Source organism: Callorhinus ursinus, unplaced genomic scaffold, assembly GCF_003265705.2.
Source record: "Callorhinus ursinus isolate GAN/ISIS: 27379988/994484 unplaced genomic scaffold, GSC_fseal_2.0 scaffold9, whole genome shotgun sequence".
Classification (NCBI taxonomy): domain Eukaryota; kingdom Metazoa; phylum Chordata; class Mammalia; order Carnivora; family Otariidae; genus Callorhinus; species Callorhinus ursinus.
In genome coordinates this window covers 2897088-2916170 of record NW_027397071.1, presented here as the reverse complement: position 1 = coordinate 2916170, position 19083 = coordinate 2897088, and the positions used below count along the sequence as shown (strand labels likewise).

At 42.3% G+C, this 19083-nt stretch overlaps 1 protein-coding gene across 2 annotated transcripts in view; it reads right to left on the bottom strand.

Annotated features, from left to right (window-relative positions):
* Positions 1–19083, bottom strand: part of VTCN1 (V-set domain containing T cell activation inhibitor 1) — a 54683-nt gene that overhangs the window by 2083 nt on the left and 33517 nt on the right. For both annotated transcript variants that reach the window (XM_073896073.1, XM_025872527.2), the window contains exons 3-5: positions 10133–10480; positions 7031–7309; positions 1948–2117 (exon numbers count right to left, since the gene is read on the bottom strand). In XM_073896073.1, the coding sequence (XP_073752174.1) occupies positions 1993–2117; positions 7031–7309; positions 10133–10480 (752 nt within the window). In that variant the 3' untranslated portion in view covers positions 1948–1992. The remainder of the gene's footprint in view (positions 1–1947; positions 2118–7030; positions 7310–10132; positions 10481–19083) is intronic.

The window sequence follows — 19083 nt, the reverse complement described above, 5'->3', positions numbered from 1 at the left end:
GCCAGTCTTAAAATTTTATCTAGGGGCCGTCACTGGGTTCGGTCACATACACTGTGCAAGGTGTTCTCAACGCCACATCATTATCTCAAGGCCATGTCCTCAGAGCAGCCTCCGGGAGCGAGACAGGCAAGTGGGACCCTCATCCCGAGGACAGGGGTGGAGGTGAGGAGCCTCTGATCACCCGGGTCTAGCTCATGGGTCAACTGACAGTCACTCACATCTTTTCAATGACCCTCCCCACGGTCCCTTATGGGTTTCACAAGTAATGATCTACTTATTTATTTTTAAAAATTGATTTAAGGTTATGCCTCTGTAGTTGTAGGGAGAAAGAGGTGGAGCTGTAGTAATCAGGTAACTGTATATAACCTATGCATACTGCATGTGAACATGGTCCCTTACACGGATGTCATGGCTTTTCAAAAGAGGCTGCAAATTACTGCTCAAAGGAAATACAAGATAAAGATGAATCAGCTATCCTTTATAGGTTAGATTATCTAGTTGCAGGATATTAATCGTTAATATGCCCACATAATTAATCAAGGAAAGAAGAAAGTGTGTTCCTTTTCTACTAGTGAGATCCTCAAGAGAGAGTTTCCTTAGGGAAATCTCCCTCCACTGTCAACCGTGGAGGTGGGCCCGGGCGGGTTTCCTTACAAAGAATCCCTTTTGTGCACTGCACTGTTGTGTTTGGAGAACAGGAGAAAAGAATGAAAAGCAGATCAACAGATCTTTGCCTGCCCTACTTAACAATCTAGGCGAGGAATATATGTGCCTTGAGAGTGTAAGAGATCATAAATTATTCATGCATGCCAAGGGGATGGGGAACGAAGGGACCATCAGGAAAGTGGGCTATGAGCTGGGAAGCACTTGATTGAAATGGGTGAAGGAAGGGTGGCTTTGAATAGCCATAGAGTCGAGGAGACTTCCAGAAAGGGGCAGTGAGAGAGGGAGCAAGGCCAGAGAGAGGAGCAGGCAGCTGAGAGAAGCAGGAAGCACAGGGGAAGAAACTCTGAGAGCTGTGACCACATGGCTGAAGACTTTGACTTTGACACAATAGTGCCCAGAGAGTCACGTTCAGTTCCAGAGCAAAGGAATGCTGTGATGAAAATAGCACTGGAATCATTTTATTTTGGCATCTTATTTCCTATCGATGGACACAGGGAGAGGAAGGAGCAAGTCTAAGGTTTTTAGAACTAGTCTGGTGTGTGAAACAGTGGAGGCTGGGGTTGTTGGGGTTGGGGGTCAGTCTGAGGGACAACCCAGGGAAAATGCTCTGGGGCTTAGTAACAAATGGACGTCAAGGACAGAGCGGGGACAGAAATAGCTCTAAGTTTGCGAGCCTGGATGCATTGGTGGCGATGCCGCTGAGTCATGTGATAGTGCTGATTGGAGCTTCATGAGCTCAGCTGTACACAGATGCCATACAAGAAGAATATCCAGAAAGCAATGTCCTACTAATAATGGGAGCCAGAGGACTGAAGTGACAGAAGTCTCAGCAGGGGCGGGGCTAGTTGGGGAGTCATTTGTCAAACTTCTGGTCAATAGGAGCTTTGTTGGGGGGCTAGGAGGAGGTCACCTGCGTGAGTGATTATGTGCATGTCATGAGGCTTTGTAAGGTAGCAGTGAAGTCCAGAGGAACTATCGGGGCTAAACATCTCTTCCTCTTTGTCTTTATGCCTTGTGGATGGATAACCTGGTCAATGAAAAGACGTTTGAATTTACACGAATCTTTGAATTGCAGAGTTGTTTTTGCTGGAAGTATATCGATGAGATCTACACTCTTTGTTCACACATATTTACCTTTCACAAGACCAGCAGGAAGAGTGCCCACTGCCCTGGCATTATCAAATGTTTCTTTCTGAGGCTGATGCTGGAGGTTGCTTGACTCTTGTTGGGAACGCAAGCACACACAGATCCGATCCCCACACCACTCTTGATTCATCTCACCTGTCGTACTAATGACTTTGCGTGTTTCTCTGTGTCCAGGGCACATTATTTTAGCAGCAGGTAAGGGGAGAGAGGCAGGAGTACCCAGCTGATGGCAAAGAAAGAAGAGACACCCAGGGACGCCTTTGAGTTCAGCAGCTGTAGGTGACTCCGCCTTCTAATCTCAGAGTCTGCAAAGGGAGAGAAAAAAGTTCAGGGTCACAGAGGAAAAGCTGGATGTCTTCTTCACGTGGCTGCCTGGCAAAGAAAGGTATCTGAAAAACAGAACAAGTTGATTCTAATACAACTTATACCCCAATCTGGGGGCAATTTTGTACCCTATTCTCTACCTCTCCGTAACTGGCTTAAAATCAGAGCTTTCTCTTTCTTCAAAGGAAGTCCCTTTCTGTTGTCCACGCCAGTGAACACTCAGCCAAATGAAAAACTAGACCAATAAAGAGACTGTTATTGCTTACCAAAGAAAGAATAGGATAAGCGGTCATGGCCAGTCCTTGGCTTCGGACACATTTTTTTCCTGTAGGCAGTGACCTTTACAGGTTCTGTGTCACTTGCTTCATCATACCACTACAAAGCAATGCGAAAGTATTGTTCTCATTTGAAGTCGAGAAAGGTAGAAGTGAAGACATGAGATTACTCTTCTTTTACTCTGTTTGCTTCCTAGACAATCCAATCTCATTTAGTTCGTTTCAGCTTTGACACTTACTAGCTGGGTGACTTTAGGCACGTTACTCAACCTATACGTGCCTCAGTTTCTTCACCCAGAAAAGAAGGCTAAGGTAATAATGGACTTCATAGAGTTCTTTTGAGGATGTAAAACACTTAGAACAGGACCGGGCACGTAATAAGCACTCGAGTATCCCCTGTAACAACAATAAGAGGGACCCCACTCGAGCCCAATAAGCATTATTTCCACTAATCTGACCATCTCCAAACCCACCTCCTTAGTCTGAGCTCTGGCCCGAGTTCCACATCTGGATTTATGGTTGCCACTGTATACGTCAGTTAAAAATTTAATTATTCAGTAAATATTTTTGAGCACCTGCTGTTGGGGTTCAAAGGAGTCCAGTAAGGAACAGCCTCTTCCCCAGCTGAGTTCTGAACCAATTAAAGGGTCAGATAAAACGAGTGAGGCAACTGGAAGACCAAAATGTCACCTTTATCATTGGTTAAGTCTGATGATAAAAGATGGAGCTTTGTCTGCAGGCAGATGGGCCGCCCCCTAGACTTTCCCAGTGACAGGCAGCACCAGACTGGGGCAGGCTTCCTGCCGCAAGAGCGGGTTCTGCTTCTGAAGAACTGATGGCTCAGAGGAGCACACTTTCTGAGGGTTAGCTAGAGAGAAAAGGAAAAGAAGGAGCCAAACTCTTCGTGTCTAGCTTCTCCTACAAAAGTCCCTAATCAGATAAATTAACTCCTCCTCCTCTGGGGAGAAGGGGAAGAAGGGAGACGAGAGAGGCTACAAGGATTACATTGGTGGGGAATCCTTTCTCATGGAAGGAAATATGTAGGGGAGGGTTAAGGGTTATGGGGAGAATGCTGTCACATGCTGGGTAATGTGCCATGCATTAGACATCCCTACTTATGTGCACAATGGGCACTTTCAACTCAACATCTCCAAAACCCTCACCTTCATGTTGCTTCTTCTGTTTCAATTTTGGGTTGATAGCATTACTAACCTCCTAAGCAACCGGGGTAGAACTATTAGACCCGTTTTGACTTCCTCTTTCTCTTGTCCTTCATATTTGTGTAACCAAGATGATTTTTTTCATTAGCTTTTGATTCTTCCCCTTTCCTTTCCATTGACACTGTCCCAGTTAAAGCCCTCCTCATTTCTCCCCTGGGCCATTGACATAGGCTCCTGACTTCATACCTTCCTATTCTATCAAAACCGTTCTTCTTCTCCTTCAAAGCCCAGCTTCAACTCTGCCTCGTCTACTGAGCCACAGTCATAATTAACAATTCCTTCCCCTAGACACCACATCTACACTGGAATTAATTCCTCTTATGACATTTATGCTATTGTGCCACTCACCTCCATATTTCATGGGACTTAAAAATTGCTTTGTACATATTTGGCACACAATAGATACTTGTTGAATGAATAACCTAAATTAGCAGTAGAGTCAGAGAACACAGGACGTAAACTCTGCCATCGCATCCAGTGGTTTAAAAACATGTACGGAGTACTTACTTTGTACGTGGCAAGAAGGAATTGTGTTATTTTCTGAATTTTGAGCTATGTCTTGCTACCATATTGTATTTAGTCTTAGTACTGATACATTGGGACACTTGTCCTGATGTATTCAACAAGCATGTAGGGAAAAAGAATCTGCTCACTGAATAAAAGGTGTGCTTAATATCTGTGGTTTATTCAGTTACTGTCCTTTGTATTGGAAGGCTTTAGTTATCCAGTTTGGAGATATTTATTGAGATCTGAACTGAGATACTATTGTTAACACCCATCCTTCTAAATGCCCAATGCTTCATTTCCCCCTTTTCTTCAGGGAAGGCCTTCCATCAGGTACTGCGTCATTGGTCTATGTGTGGGCAACTGACGCAAGTTGAGCCTTTCTGAGAATGTAGAATAAGACTGTGGGATTAAGGCTCACTCTGGTTACTCTGTCGAGTGAGAGACACTTTTAAAGCTAGGAACTCTTGGGAATCACATTCTGCCCTATAGACTAAAACAAGAGAAACTAAATTAGAGAGTAACAAGAGAATAAACTGTAGAGTTGAAAATCCCAGTGGAGTTTAAATTCCTGGTTCCAGCAGTGCCTGAAGCCAAATTACTCTTTTTGTTCTTGGTTCCATGAGCTATCCTTAATACTCTTTTATTAAATTCTCAGTTTAGCTTAGGCTATTTTGAGTTGGTTTTCTGTTACCATCAACTAAGAGCATTCTATTCACTAGTCACCAATTTGTTCCTCAGGATGGTGGAAGAGCTCTCTTTTTCTCATATGTATGATTTGTTTGTTAGATATTTTTTTTGGTGGTAAAAAACATAAAATTTACCATCTTTACCATTTTTAAATGTACAGTTCAGTAGTTTTGAGTGTATTCACATTATTATGAAACAGATTTCCAAAACTTTTTCATTTTGCAAATCTGAAACTCTATACCCATTAAACAACTCTCTTTGCTTTTCCCTCCCCCACAAAGTGCTGGTAACCACCATTCTACTTTCTGTTCCTGTGAATTTGACTACTACTTTAGATATCTCATATAAGTAGAATCATAGAGTATTTGTCTACAACTGGCTTATTTCACTTAGCATGATAGCCTGAAAATTTATTTATGTTGTAGCATGTGAATTTCCTTCCTTTTAAAGGATGAATAGTATTCCATTGTATATATATATGTGTGTGTGTGTGTGTATATGTATATATATATGCATATATATATATATATATGCATATATATATACACCACTTTTTTTTTTTTTTAGAGAGAGTACGCCTGAGTGGGGGATCGTGGGGAGAGGCAGAGGGGGAGGGAGAGAGAGAATCTTAAGCAGGTTCCACACCTGGCACGGAGCCCGACATGGGGCTCCATCTCACAACCCTGAGATCATGACCTGAGCTGAAATGGAGAGCTGGACACAACCAACTGAGCCACCCAGGCGCCCCAATATACCACATTTAGTTTATTCATTCATCTGCTAGGGACATTTTGGGTTGCTTCCATCTCTTGTCCATTGTGAATCATGCTGCTATGAACATGGGTGTACAAATATCTCTTTAAGAACTTGCTTTCAATTCTTTGGGATGTATACACAGAAATGGTATTGTTAGATCATATGGTAGTTCTATTTTTAAAATTCTTTGAGGCATCCCCATACTGTTTTCCATAGCAGTTGCACCATTTTACAATCTCATCAACACATGTAAGTGTTCCAATTTCTTCACACCCTCACCAATACTTGTTATTTTCCAGATTCTTTAATACTAGCTATCCTAATGCTTGTGAGGTGATACTGTGATTTGGATTTGCATTTCTCCGATGATTAGTGATATTGAGCATCTTTTCATGTTTGTTGGCCATTTGTTTATCTTCTCGGAGAAATGTCTATTCAAGGCCTTTGTCCATTTTTTAATCGGGTTATTTGATTTTTTTTGTTGTTGAGTTGTAGGAGTTCTTTATATATTCTGGATATCAGATATATGATTTGCAAATACTTTCTCCCATTTCATAGGTTGCCTTTTCATATATATACTTTTAAATTAAAAAGTAAGCTGAAAAAATATGATTTATTCATATTTTTTTATGAATTCAGCAAACATTTATAAGGCACTTAATTGTACAAGGTATCCCACCTGGTTGTGGGCTTGATATAAGACAGCAGTTCTCCTGACATACTCCTTCCACTATAGATTGAATTTAATTCAGCTGCAGTAGGGATGGTCTTAAAAGTCATAATCCAGTCTGTACATTTTCTTGACACTAGCTCAACCCTAGTTTTTTTTATGTACTAAGGTAGGGAAACTAGGGTGCTGGGCCGCTCTGAGTCCTAGTTTCTTTAGCCTGGGAGGCCAGTTCAATCTAGAGCTTTCTGACTAATCCTGGGCCAATATTAGTGGGATCATGAGCCAGCCCTAGACGGGTTGAATGAGACTAAGCTGGAGTTGGACCCTAAGACTTTTAGTCTTCAGATGAAAAATCTTCTCAAAGGCAGGCTAGAACCAAATTAGTTTTGGTTGGGGGGCTTGGGATATAGATCACCAGCTGAATATATCAAAGATATCCAATAATTGTCATTTTCCTCATTGTTTCACCAAAACAGTCTTATTGAGTTAGGACTACAGAATCCTAAATACTGCTCTCCAGGCAACTACCCCCAGTCAGTGAGAAGGCGTACAAGATGAAGCCTCATTGTGATTTTTGACCTCTATTCCATAAAATATTGTTTTGTATTAGTCTTCTTATGTAATGCAATCCCAACTATAATTGTGGTCAAGTTCTCCATGAAGAGAACTCTCAAGCTTTCTATAACCCGATACATAATATGTCTGTTAAACCAATTAGATTTTAATTTGTATTTGATTTTAGCCCAATAAACCCATGCAAAAAGCGTGGAGAAACCCACCTGTCACTCTGATATCCCCCGTGGCTTTGGCAATGTTGTTCTCAATCATACAGGAGTATGTGTTGTTGATCGTGACATTGTAGAGTACAGACACAACCTTCATGGTCACATTCTCAGAGTTCAGCTCAAAGCTGGTATTGGAGACTTCTGAGAAGTTGGCTCCCTGGTCAACTTGGGATGCCCAGACCACTGTAGGCTGGGGGAACCATCGGGGAGCCTCACACCGTAAGCTCTCTGAGCTGGCGTTATAGTCCACATTCACCTCTGGGATGCTGAAGGCTGCAGGGTTGGAAGTCAAGAGGGGCAGATGTCAAGGTCATACAGATAAAACAATATAGTCTTTGAAGTGCTAGGTCTTAAAAACACAGTCATTTCCACCATTGAAGTGACTCAGTACTTCCCCAGTAGGCCATCCGTGTATGGCCCATTGTATTGTAGATGCACATAATGATTTGTACAACCCTTTGGCCAAAATCACAAACTCCCAGGACCTAAGTTCTAGGTATAATTGTTACAACAGATAGATTTCTCCAACTAAGGGGAGTTCCAGTTCAACCCTTAAAGATAAGGGAGAAAGTTGATCACAAAATGTTTATTCCTTAGGGATTTTGGACATTTTCTCAGGCACCTGTGAAGTCTCTTGGATTTTATTTATTTTTCCGCCTGGAGGATAAAGTTAGGGTGGGGAGGGAGAGGGAGAAGGAACAAACAGCATTCACCTGTCACCCACAGAAATTCCATACACGGGCCTTGTCATCATGGGGGTTTGGATTTTGCTTGGGTGGAGACTCTCCAGCCCTGGTATCCAGGGGTAGAGACAGCCATTTTTTTTCTTCTAAGATAATCCTCCTTATTGGGGAGGTCAATGAATTTTGAAATTAAGACTAGCTTCCGCTAATACCCAGGCATTGAAACATTTGTGGAAAAATGTTAAGGCCTGGACTTTTGACTATAAAATGCTTATTATGCCAAATGGCAAGATCCAAGTTATTAATTTATTTAGCACTTTCCTTTGACTGGGAGTATGCTGGGACTGAGTGAGCAGTGAAAGGAAAGACCTTGCTTTGCCCTTAAAGAATCTTCCATCTAGCAGGGGAGATGAGACTCATCTGCTCACAGCAGGCAGGGAATGAGCTCCTGGGAGATGATGTAAGGAGCTGACCGTACATGACAATGAACCACCACGGAGGGTGCGCTCCGTGCCAGGTACCAAATTCCAGACATTATTTCATTTGATCCTCACAACCATTCTAGGGATCTCTATTATTATCACCATTTAAAAAACAAGTTTTTAATTTTGGAATAATTTTAGATTTACAGAAACATTGCCAAGGTAACACGGAGAGGTCTTGCATACACCTCACCATTTTCCTTAATGTTAACATCTTAAACAACCATGGTACATTTGCCAAAACTGAGAAACCATCTTTGGTATATAACTATTAACTCATCTCCAGATTTTATCTGTATTTTACCAGTTTTTCCACCAATGTCCTTCTTTTTCTTCCCAGGATCCCATATTGCATTTAGTTGGCTTGTCCTCTTAGGTTCCTCTGGTCTGTGTCAGTTTCTCAGTCTTTCCATGTTTTTCATGATCTTGACAGTTTGCGTGGTCCAGGTCAGGTATTTTGTAGGGTGCACCTCTACTGGAATTTGTCTGGGGTTTTTCTCATGATTAGATTGAAGCTATGGGTTTTGGTGAGGAAGGCCACAGAAGGAAAAGTGCCCTCCTCATCATATCACATCAGAATGCATACTACTGACATGACTTCTCATTGATGATGTTAACTTTGATCACCTTGCTGAGGCAGTGTTTGCCACGTTCCTCTGGAAGTTGGACTTCACTAAGAAAACACACCCTGAGTGTGGTCAAATGAGGAAGTACTAGGCTCCACCTCCTGGAGTGGGGAGATCGAAATACGTTATTTGGAATTCATCTGTAAGGAAAATTTGTGTCATCTCCCTCATATGTATGGAAGTATGGATTCATGTGTATTTATTTTATACTTGGAGTTTTCATTTACTACTATGCTGTTTGTTTTGTTGCTCAGATTGTTCCAGCTTTGTCATTGGAAGCCCTTTCCGTTGGCTCCAGGGTCCTTTTGACATGACCCTATTAATCCCCATTTTAAGATGAAGAAACTGAGGCTCAGTGAGTTTGCCTTGCCCAGGCCCCAGTACTTGCCCAGGTCTGGCTCTAGATCACCAATAGAAACACATTGTTATAAAGTGTCCAAGGAAGGCCTGTGCAGACTTGTGTAGGCCAGAGCCCTCAGGATACTTTCTGCCTATTTTGTGAGGCCTTCCTCAAATGCCAAATTCTCCATGGGGGCTCTCCTATCCCTTTCCCTCCCTATGCATTTGGATGTGATCCCTCTCTCCCTCTGCATCCCCAAATCACTCTGTATTTCTCTTAAAACATTTGATAAACTTTACTGATTATGATAGATACCTACCTATTTTTCTTATCTCCACCCCAGCCCTCAACTCTGTAAGCTGTGTCCTGTGAGCTCTGCAAGAGGAGGGACCATCATCTAGTTTCCTTAATCATCTTTTTACTCCTCACAGTACCTCTCTGAGTTTCTTATACATAAATTCACCAAGCTGAGTCGATAACGAAGGGTGGGATTTCACTGGGGGAGGATTAGTGAGTTTATAGAACATTATTGTTTTTGGTTAGTTCCCTTTGAACTTCTCCTAAAATAGGTTGCACTGCCATGAGTCTCTGGAGACTGATTTCAGACTTGGGCTAGAGCCTACTTAGCACAGAAAAATCTCAGGCCAGATCATGGGTTTCTCTTACTAGCAACAACAAAGGCTACCATAAAAGAGACCACATTTATTTTGGCAAACTATTTCAGGGAATATACCTGAAAATCCAGAGAAGAGTAGAGTCCAGAACAGAAGATTTTAAGACTTAATCTTATAGGGGGGGCTATTTTTGGAGTTGGTGCGGGTCTTGGACAGCAAGGATGGCTGGTGGCGGGATGGTCTTTGTCTTACAGGTCACTCATGAACATAAAATATTTCAGCAGCATCCTGTGGTCTTTAGCCCCAAATACTGTGGGGCGCTCTCTTTCCCCTTTGCCAAAAGTAACTCACCTCCAGTTTTATACTCAAGGTTGGCATTCCCCTTGCCTTTGGAGGTGATGATGTAACATTTGTAGGTGCCAGCATCTGCGAGTTGCACGTTTTTCAGCCTCAGAGAGGCATTGCCACCTATTACTTGATCAGCAAACACTGCTGTCCGGCCTCTGAACATTTCATCTTGGTCTGACAGGTCGTCTTTGCCTTCTTTGAACTCATGTACCAAGCCTATAACACCTTCCTTCAGCCACTGTATCACGATATCAGAAAGCTTGATGTCAGGTTCAAAAGTGCAGCTTAGGATTCCATCCTCCCCGATGTTTCCAGCTGAGGTCAGAGTGGTGACTGTAATGGAGTGTCTCCCTGCAATTCAGGAAGCAAGGGTCAGTGCCCAGGGAAGTTGTCGAATGTCTAGAACCAAACCCTTCATTACCAAAGGCAAAACAGAGACTTCTGTAATAAATTAGAAATATAGGAGAACAGGAGAGGCATTAAAAAAAAAAAGAAGAAGAAGAAGACATAAGAATAGAAAGAACAGGAAGACAGGAGGCTTGAGTCTACAGCAGATCTGCTCCTTGAGAACAAGCAACCAAACCCTTGAGAGGCACCAAGAGGAGAACATACTGATCTTGGAGACTGAAGATGAGAATTCAAGTCCTGGCTTTGTCACTTGATAGCTGTGTGACCTTGAATAAGTCATGTAACCTCTCTGGGTCTCAGAAAAATGGAGGTAATATCTGTCTTACCTACCTTAAAGGGTTCTTGTGAGGATCAAATCAAATGGATGTGAACTTGATTTGCAAACTGTAATTACACACATAAGGTATTGTTATTCTTAGTTAACCAGAAGGGGCCCAGAAGTGAAATCTCATGTTAACTAAATGTGGCTAGCAATTTGGAAGAATGCTAATTTCTAGAGTACTGTTACTTGTATCTCCATTTGAATGATGAAGAAACCAAAGCAGAGAAGAGATAAGTGCCTTGGTCAAGGTTATAGTTGCGAGCAACGGTAAAATGAAGAATGGTACTTATTAAATTAACTTTTTGGCTTAAGTTAGAAGGCACCCCCTCCTCTCCAAACATACCACCAGTAGAAATATTAATTATGATGCCAGCCGTGTCCACGGCCTCTCCCCCCACTTGCCCACTGGATGGCCTGGGCAGTCTGTGAAGGATTGGCCAACTGTTCGTTCCTCACTGGAGGCTGCTGGCTGGGGATGCCTATAAGGGTGATTTAATTAACCAAATCTTCTTGAGAGGCTCCTTCTGTGACTGGATGTGAAGTGAAGGGGAGGAGGGGTATTTGAGCCCAAGAGGAGAATGGAGCAGTTAGAAAGAAGTGTGAGGGAGAGAACATGAGAGAGAAAGAGGAAGAGAGTCCTCCATCCCTAGAGCTGTCTTAGATCCTGAGGGTTTTCAAGCCTAGTTCCTGTCCCAATCTCGGAGTATTCTTTACACAGACACTTTATATTAAAACAGTCTGCACAAACCTCTCTTTCTTACAACCCAAAAAATCCAAATTGATGGGTCCTGAGCACTTCTCAGCTGTACTTCTTAGCTTCCTTATTGCTATTCTTGCCTCTGATCTTTGCCTCCGTCCAATCTATTTTGTAAAATTGCATTAATCTTATAGGTAGACCTTAAAATACAATCTGGACATGTCAGTTTTATAATCACTAATCTTCCATGGTTCCCAAGGGCTGTGGACTAAAATTCAGACACACTAGCATGGCCTTCAAAGCTAAATGCTACTTGGTGCAAATACTGCATGGCACATAGTGATTGCACCCTAGGCATTAGCTCTTATTGCTACCTTTCCAGCCTCATTTCCTACCACGTCCTTTCATAGTCTCTACTGTTTATGTATATCAAGTGATTTATTGATTTTCTGCGTTCACTGGAAAGATACATAAGCAAAGCGTACATGCTATTTTTCAGATTTCAGAGATAAAACATTATGAACACAAGGATATCTTGACGTTTCACCTCTTCTAGCCTCTTAGGGATTGGAACTCATTGGCTCCTAGGCCTTTGGAAAGTAGGTGAAGGTAATGGACGAGGGACAGAGCTGGAGAAGCTAAGCCAGATGGATTTATATTAGAAAGAACAAAGAGTTACTGATGGGAGAAAAATTATCGGTTAAAAAAGAGGCAGCGGAAAGAAAACCTGTACATGGGCTGGCTTGGGAGGATGTTTTGGGGGCTTTAAAGTGTGAGAGAGGAGAGACTTGGGAGCAGCTGCTATGCATGGTGGAGAGATTTGGGAGAGAATTATGTGCGAGATTTGGGAGAGAAATCATGAAAGAGGATAGTATGAAGTTTTGCTGTGTAATATGAGTGCAGCACACCCCATCCCCTGCCTTGGCATTTTCTTGAACATGCTTTAAAGATTTCATTTGCTTTTCAGTTGTTTTTACTTGACAGACTAATATCCAAGACATTCCAGGCTAGTGCTGGTTATACAACTATATTATGCATCTTCACACCCCTGTTCATCTTGCACCTAAAATTTATAGTTCTCTCTTCTCCTTTAGCACCAGTTATCCAAATTCTACTTATATTCAAGGCTGTTCAGATGGCAGCCCTTGCATGAAACCTTCTTTTGATCTGCCAAGACAAAATTAATAGGCTCTCTACTCTCCCATAACACTTTCCCTTGCCTTTACTATAGCAGCTGTCTCCTTCCACCTTGTGTCTAGTCTGGCCCTGGCACAAATTTGTAAGCTTTTCAAGGGCAGAAACTGTCTTAATGATTTTTGTGAGTCCTATAATGTTACGATGGTTCATTGTATTTGTCAACTTGATGGGGCCATGGGATGCCCAGACATTTGGTCAAACATTCCGAGGTATCTGTGGGGATATGTCTGGATAAGATTAACATGTGAGTCAGGAGACTGAGTAAAGCAGATCACCATCCTTGATATGGGGGGGGGGGGGGGGGGGGACTCATCCAATCAGTGGAAGACCTGAATAGAACAAAAAGCCTGAGTAAGAGGGAGCTCCTACTACCCGACCACTTTCAGCTGGGTCATTAGTCTTTTCCTGCCTTTGGACTAGAACTGAAACACTGTCTTCTTGGATCTTGAGCCTGCCAGCTTGGGGACTGGAACTACACCCTTAGCTTTCCTGGTTCTCAAGCCTTTGGACTCAGATTGGAACTAAACCATCTGGGTCTCCAACTTGCTGACAACAGATCTTGGGATTCTCAGCCTCCATAATCATGTGAGCCAATTCTTTCTAAATCTCTCTCTGTCTCTCTCTCGTCACACACACACACACACACACACACACACACACACACACACACACTCATGCAAAATCCTGTTGGTTCTGTTTCTCTGGATAACCCCGACTAATACAAATTCCGGTACTGAGAAGGTGGCTGCTGGTGTAATAGATACCTAAGCATGTGGAAGAAGCTTTGGAACTGGGTAATGGGTAGGGGCTGGAAAAGTTTTAAGGTGCATGCTAGAGATAGGGATGTTAAGGGTGATTCTGGTGAGGTCTCCGGTGGAAATGAGGAACATATTATTGGGAACTGGAGGAAAGGCCATTCTGTTATAAAATGGCAAAGAACTTGGCTGAACTATGTTCTAGTATTTTGTGGAAGGTTGAATTTACAAGTGACGGAATTAGATATTTAGCTGAGGAGATGTTTAGCAAAGGTTGGAAGGAGTATCTTGGTTACTCCTGACTGCTTATAGTAAAGTGTGGGAAAGGAGAGAGATGAATTGAAGAAGGAATTGTTAAATAAAAAAGAACCAGGGATGCCTGGGTGGCTCAGTCAGTTAACCAGCTGACTCTTGGTTTTGGCTCACGTCATGATCTCAAGGTCCTGGGATCGAGCCCTGTGTCAGGCTCTGGGCTCAGAGAGGAGTCTGCTAGAGGATTTCTCTCCCTCTCCCTCTCCCTTTGCTTCTCCCCCACACCCTGCTCTCTCTCTCTAAATAAGTAAGTAAATAAATAAATCTTAAAAAAAAAGAACCATAACTTGAAGATTTGGGAAATTCTCAGCCTATCCGTATTGCCAAAAATGAGAAATCTGTTCTGAAGAGAACACTCAGGGTATGGCTGTACAGCCATTTGACAAGGAGATATAGGTGCTACTCCTGGGCTTAAGCAACCAGCTCAGCAGAAGCCAGGAATAGAGATGGGGATTATACCAGCAGCAACACCACCAGCAGGGGACAGAAAAACTAAAGGGGTTAGAACAAATGAGACAAAATGAAGGAAGGCTGTCAGATTTCTTAGATCCTGCAGGACAGGACAACAGAGCTATTCAGCCATAAATGTGTGCCATTCTTCCAGAAAAGGGAAGAATAACCCTGAAGGTGATTCAGAGATCATCAGGGCTCCTTGAAACCTTCTTGGTTTCAAAGAATGGGGGCCACCGCCTCTGTTCAACAGGCCTTATAGAGGGTCACTGATGGTAGCCTTAGAGATGGGGCTACCTGAAGCCTGGGGAGGACTTTCCAGCCTCCAAAAATGTGAGAAAATAAATTTCTGTGTTTTAAGCCACCGAGTCTATGATATTCTGTTATGGCAGCCCGAGCAAAGTAAGACAAGTGCCTACTGCTACATTTCTACAAAGAAAAATAGTATTTGTTGAGTGAATGAATAAATGAATGAATGAATGAATGGAGATCAGTAGAAATCAAAGCACTATTTGAGATAGCGGTTCTATCCAAAATGATTGTAGGAGTAAGGAACATTCGGCGGGATTATCACATCTAAATTTTGGGGAAATGTGAGCCAGTGAAAAAGAAGGCAATGAAAATACAGACAGTCCCAATAAAATCATGGAGCAAATGTAACTGTGTTAGAGCAAGAATAAGTTTGATTGTAGTTTATAAAGTGCCATTAAAGTTGAATTGAAAAATTACTTTTCGGAAAAAATACATGATTAACACAGTTTATGGGGGCAATGAAATGGTAATGACATATCTTAGTTTGGTAATTTTGCTACTGAATTAATTTTAATGTGTTGGCCCTGAGCCCAAAGGTAGAGAACTTGCTGACATATCTTTTAGAGAACTTAGTGATTGAAAGTAGGCAAGTGTGGAGTGCCCCAGGGACCTGCAGCAGACTCTAGCCCATTTAAGGTTGCATTAAAGATGTGGCAGATGGAAGGAGTATAATGTCTATTAAATCCTCCCCTCCATTATCAAATCAAAAGGAGGAATAAAAGAAAACCAGGAGGACCTCACCATTGCTTTGCACCCAGAAAGCAATCAATAAATGCTTGTTAGGTGCATAAATGATGATCAAAAGTGATTAAATGAAATGTAATTAGCAAGCAACAGCATATAAAATTGCTTCTCAAAAAAAAAAAGATATCTGTATTCAAACTTGCAAACAAATATTGGCTCAAAGAGCTATGTTCTAGGAAACACGATCTGGCCTGGTAGGATTCTCCAGGCCTCTTAACCACCAGTGGCTCTTGTGTGACTTGGTGAGCCAAAGGGCAAAAGGGCTCTAGGAGGGGCGCCTGGGTGGCTCAGTCGTTAAGCGTCTGCCTTCGGCTCAGGTCATGGTCCCAGGGTCCTGGGATCGAGCCCCTCATGGAGCCTCTCCCTGCTCAGCGGGAAGCCTGCTTCTCCCTCTCCCACTCCCCCTGCTTGTGTTCCCTCTCTCACTGTGTCTCTTTCTGTCAAATAAAGAAATAAAATCTTAAAAAAAAAAAAGGCTCTAGGAGGTGGGTTCAAGGCAGTTATCTCTTGACAGAGAATTCTGTTAATTGAAACAGGCACAGATTTGAACTTTAAAGTCGGAAGACCCAGCTACTTACTGAAAATATATTCTCTAGCCCTTGAGGGCTAATTACTATGACAGCTCTGGTTTGCATGGGAAAAGAGGAGCAAGCCAAAATCCAGAGTGTTTCTGTTTTCACAGGGGCTGAGCGCCATTCAATTGCCCTGTGTAGTAGGAGCAGAAATCTCTTGGAAAAGTGAGGTTACAGGTAACCAAAGCAAGAATTCTTCACAGAGATTATGAATCTGGAATGTCCCAGTGGCGCTGAATTTAACGTGGAAAATGAACTTTCTTCTCTAAGACAGAAGTTCCGTTAAGACAAGTTCTGTATGTTCTAGCAGCCTAGAGAACATACTGGAGGCGTTCAGCAGTGGCCACTCAGCACCTGCTGGAGGCCAGGCATCTAGATAGACACCATAGCACAAGGCTTAACGGTGGTAACACATAGGCTTAAGCTGGCTCCAATATGAGTGCCATTCATGCCCGAGAAGAGAGCAGGTTTGGGGGTAATAGTTGCTTCCGCGAGAAGAAATTAGGAAGGATGCTGGGCCGGGCTCGAGGAAGGAACAATGTGGGAAGCAGCTGGTGTTTGAGAACAGGTGCCAGGCGGTCTGGGTTCAAGTTTCAGTTGTATCACTGCCTGGATATGTGACTTTGGGCACATTTTCTAACTGCTTTATTTCATCATTTTTTTTTTCATCTATAAAATGAAGATGTTAGTGATAGTTAGAGGCTCCCTCAGTTGGTCCCTGAAAGGCCTAAATGATACAACACAGGTAAAGAGCTTACCACAGTACCTGACTTGCCACGTATTAGCGGTCTTAATGGTATCGATGACCATTATGAACTAGAATCATTTGGAAACACTGCAGATCAGAGCAGCAGGCAGAGAGGAACACTTTATTAAGTGCTTCAGTTAGAGTGACTCGTTCTAAGCCTGGTAAGAACCATGAGAGGTAAGAAGTACCATGATACCCATTTCATAAATGAGGATAAAGAAGCTCCATGGGAGCAAAGCGCAGCCTACAGCCCCGTATCTAGCAGGTCGCGAAGCCAGTATTGAGCACGGTCTTGTCTGGAGCTAAGCCTGTGCTCTCTCCACCACATTCTGCTGATATCCATGGGCAGGTTGAGATACATAGAGATTGGTATCCCCACCTTACGTAAAAATGAAAACAACTGAAAACCACAAAACAAAAGTAAGAAAGGCCAACAGCTGTTTCTCAGATGATTACAATTTAAAAAAAAACTCTCTCTCTCTCTCTCTCTCAAACACTCTTCAAACAATCTGTTCAGTCTTCTGTTTTGGTGCCATAAGCACATGCCTGGTTGGCTTATCCAGTGTCCAAAGATGCAGCATCTATTATGAGGCAGTGTCCTGAGGCCTCCTGCCCCGGCCTCTCTAACTTCAAAAGAAGTGGGCCGTGGTGTGGCCAGTGGAAAATTGCACAAGTTTTAGGAAGTGCTATACAAATGCATTAATAATCACAAATTATTATTCGTGGCACGGATGCTGCCAATATAAATAACAATGGCAGCCATTTTCTATGCTCACGTGCCAGGTACTTCACAAACACTTTTCTCATTTAATTCCCACAACGGCTCTGACTATTTTACCCGCAAGGAAACTATTTCTGGAAAGTTAGTTATGTCCCAAAGGACATAGAGTTAGTGTCAGACCTGAGATTAGAATGTCTCTGTCAGATTCCTAAACTCTTCCCTTACACAGAGCCGTTTGAGGTCATGCGCTGAGTGAGTGATAGCACAAGGACTGGGCTAAGTAGGGTCACGGGTCTTTCCACATATCTCCCCCCTTCTCGAAGGGTCATCCACAAACGCTGTCCTATAAGCAGGGGTTAATGGGATCCTCTCAAACAGTCCACCTCAAATGCATTTTATGTTTTATGGCATCCATATTTTGTACTCATAAGGAGTTGGATGGTTATGAGGAGGTGGCATATATGGCCTGAAGGGAGTTTCAAAGAAATTGAATTGCTTTCTGTATTTAGGAATAGCTCTATGCCTTTAAAAGCTGTGGTCTCAGGAATAATACCTATCAGAAAATAGTGCAAATCAGAAAACATCCTTCTCTGCCACAACTCGGTATGAATGTTACTATCAGCACAGGGTAGCAGGGAGGAGGTGGGTTCTGGGAAGCAAATTACCAGGGCTTGGAACTACTGTCCCACCTGCTAGACGTGTGCAACCTTGGGTGAGTACTTATCAGGATGTAGTAATAATGCTTATCTCCTATTTGTTGTGAGTGGTAAATCAGATAATGTATGCCGAGTTATTTAGTACAGTGAAGTACATACGAAGGATTCAAAAGATACCATCACCATCACTTACATAATGGCATTCCCTTAATTTCACTGCCTTATGTATTAAGCCAGCTAACGTTTTATTGAATTTATCTGAAGTGTGATAATATGATGCCCTCAGGTAAGGGTTATGGTCTTTTTAATAAAAGCAATTGAGAAAAAACCAACTAAAGAGTGTTAAATTAATAAACAGCCCATTTTATCCAAAACAACCAGCTCTTACCCCATGAAATAGGAAGGAGGCAGAAAACCTCTTCATTGGTGGTAGGGTTTTAATATTATTAGTGGAGATTGCTGAACTGAATAGACTAGCTTTTATCTATGTATTTGCCTCTCCACGCATCCCTTCACTTGTCCATTCAAAAAACACTTAGGGAGTACCCTTTTCAGGGAACTGAGCTAAGTACCTGAGGTCACCGTAGTTACTCAACAGGAAAAAGTGTGAGTGGCAAAGTGTTGACTTTCCCAGGGAAGCTGGGACAATATGAACATTCTTGCAAGGCTAGTCAAAGCCCCTGACAAGCAAGACATAATTCCAGAGGGGCTCTGATGCCAAGCCATTTAGCCCTATGCCCAAAAAGGTTAGTCACTAAGATTTAGAGTGAAGGACAGGCACTAGGTTTTTAATTCAAGGTAGTATATAAGATCCAGAATAGGGTAAATTATAACTAAGGAAGAATTAATTAAGCATTAGTGAGGAAGGCACCGAAATGTATGCACTGGTATCTTTAAAAGTTAGCCCAAAATATTTGCTTTATTAATACTGTATTTCCAAAAATATATGTACACGTTTTATAATATATATGTCATATGTGTGTATATATAGGAGTTATTAAAATATAACGTACATACATAAAAATGTACACATCGTAACTGTGCAGTTTGAAGAATTACC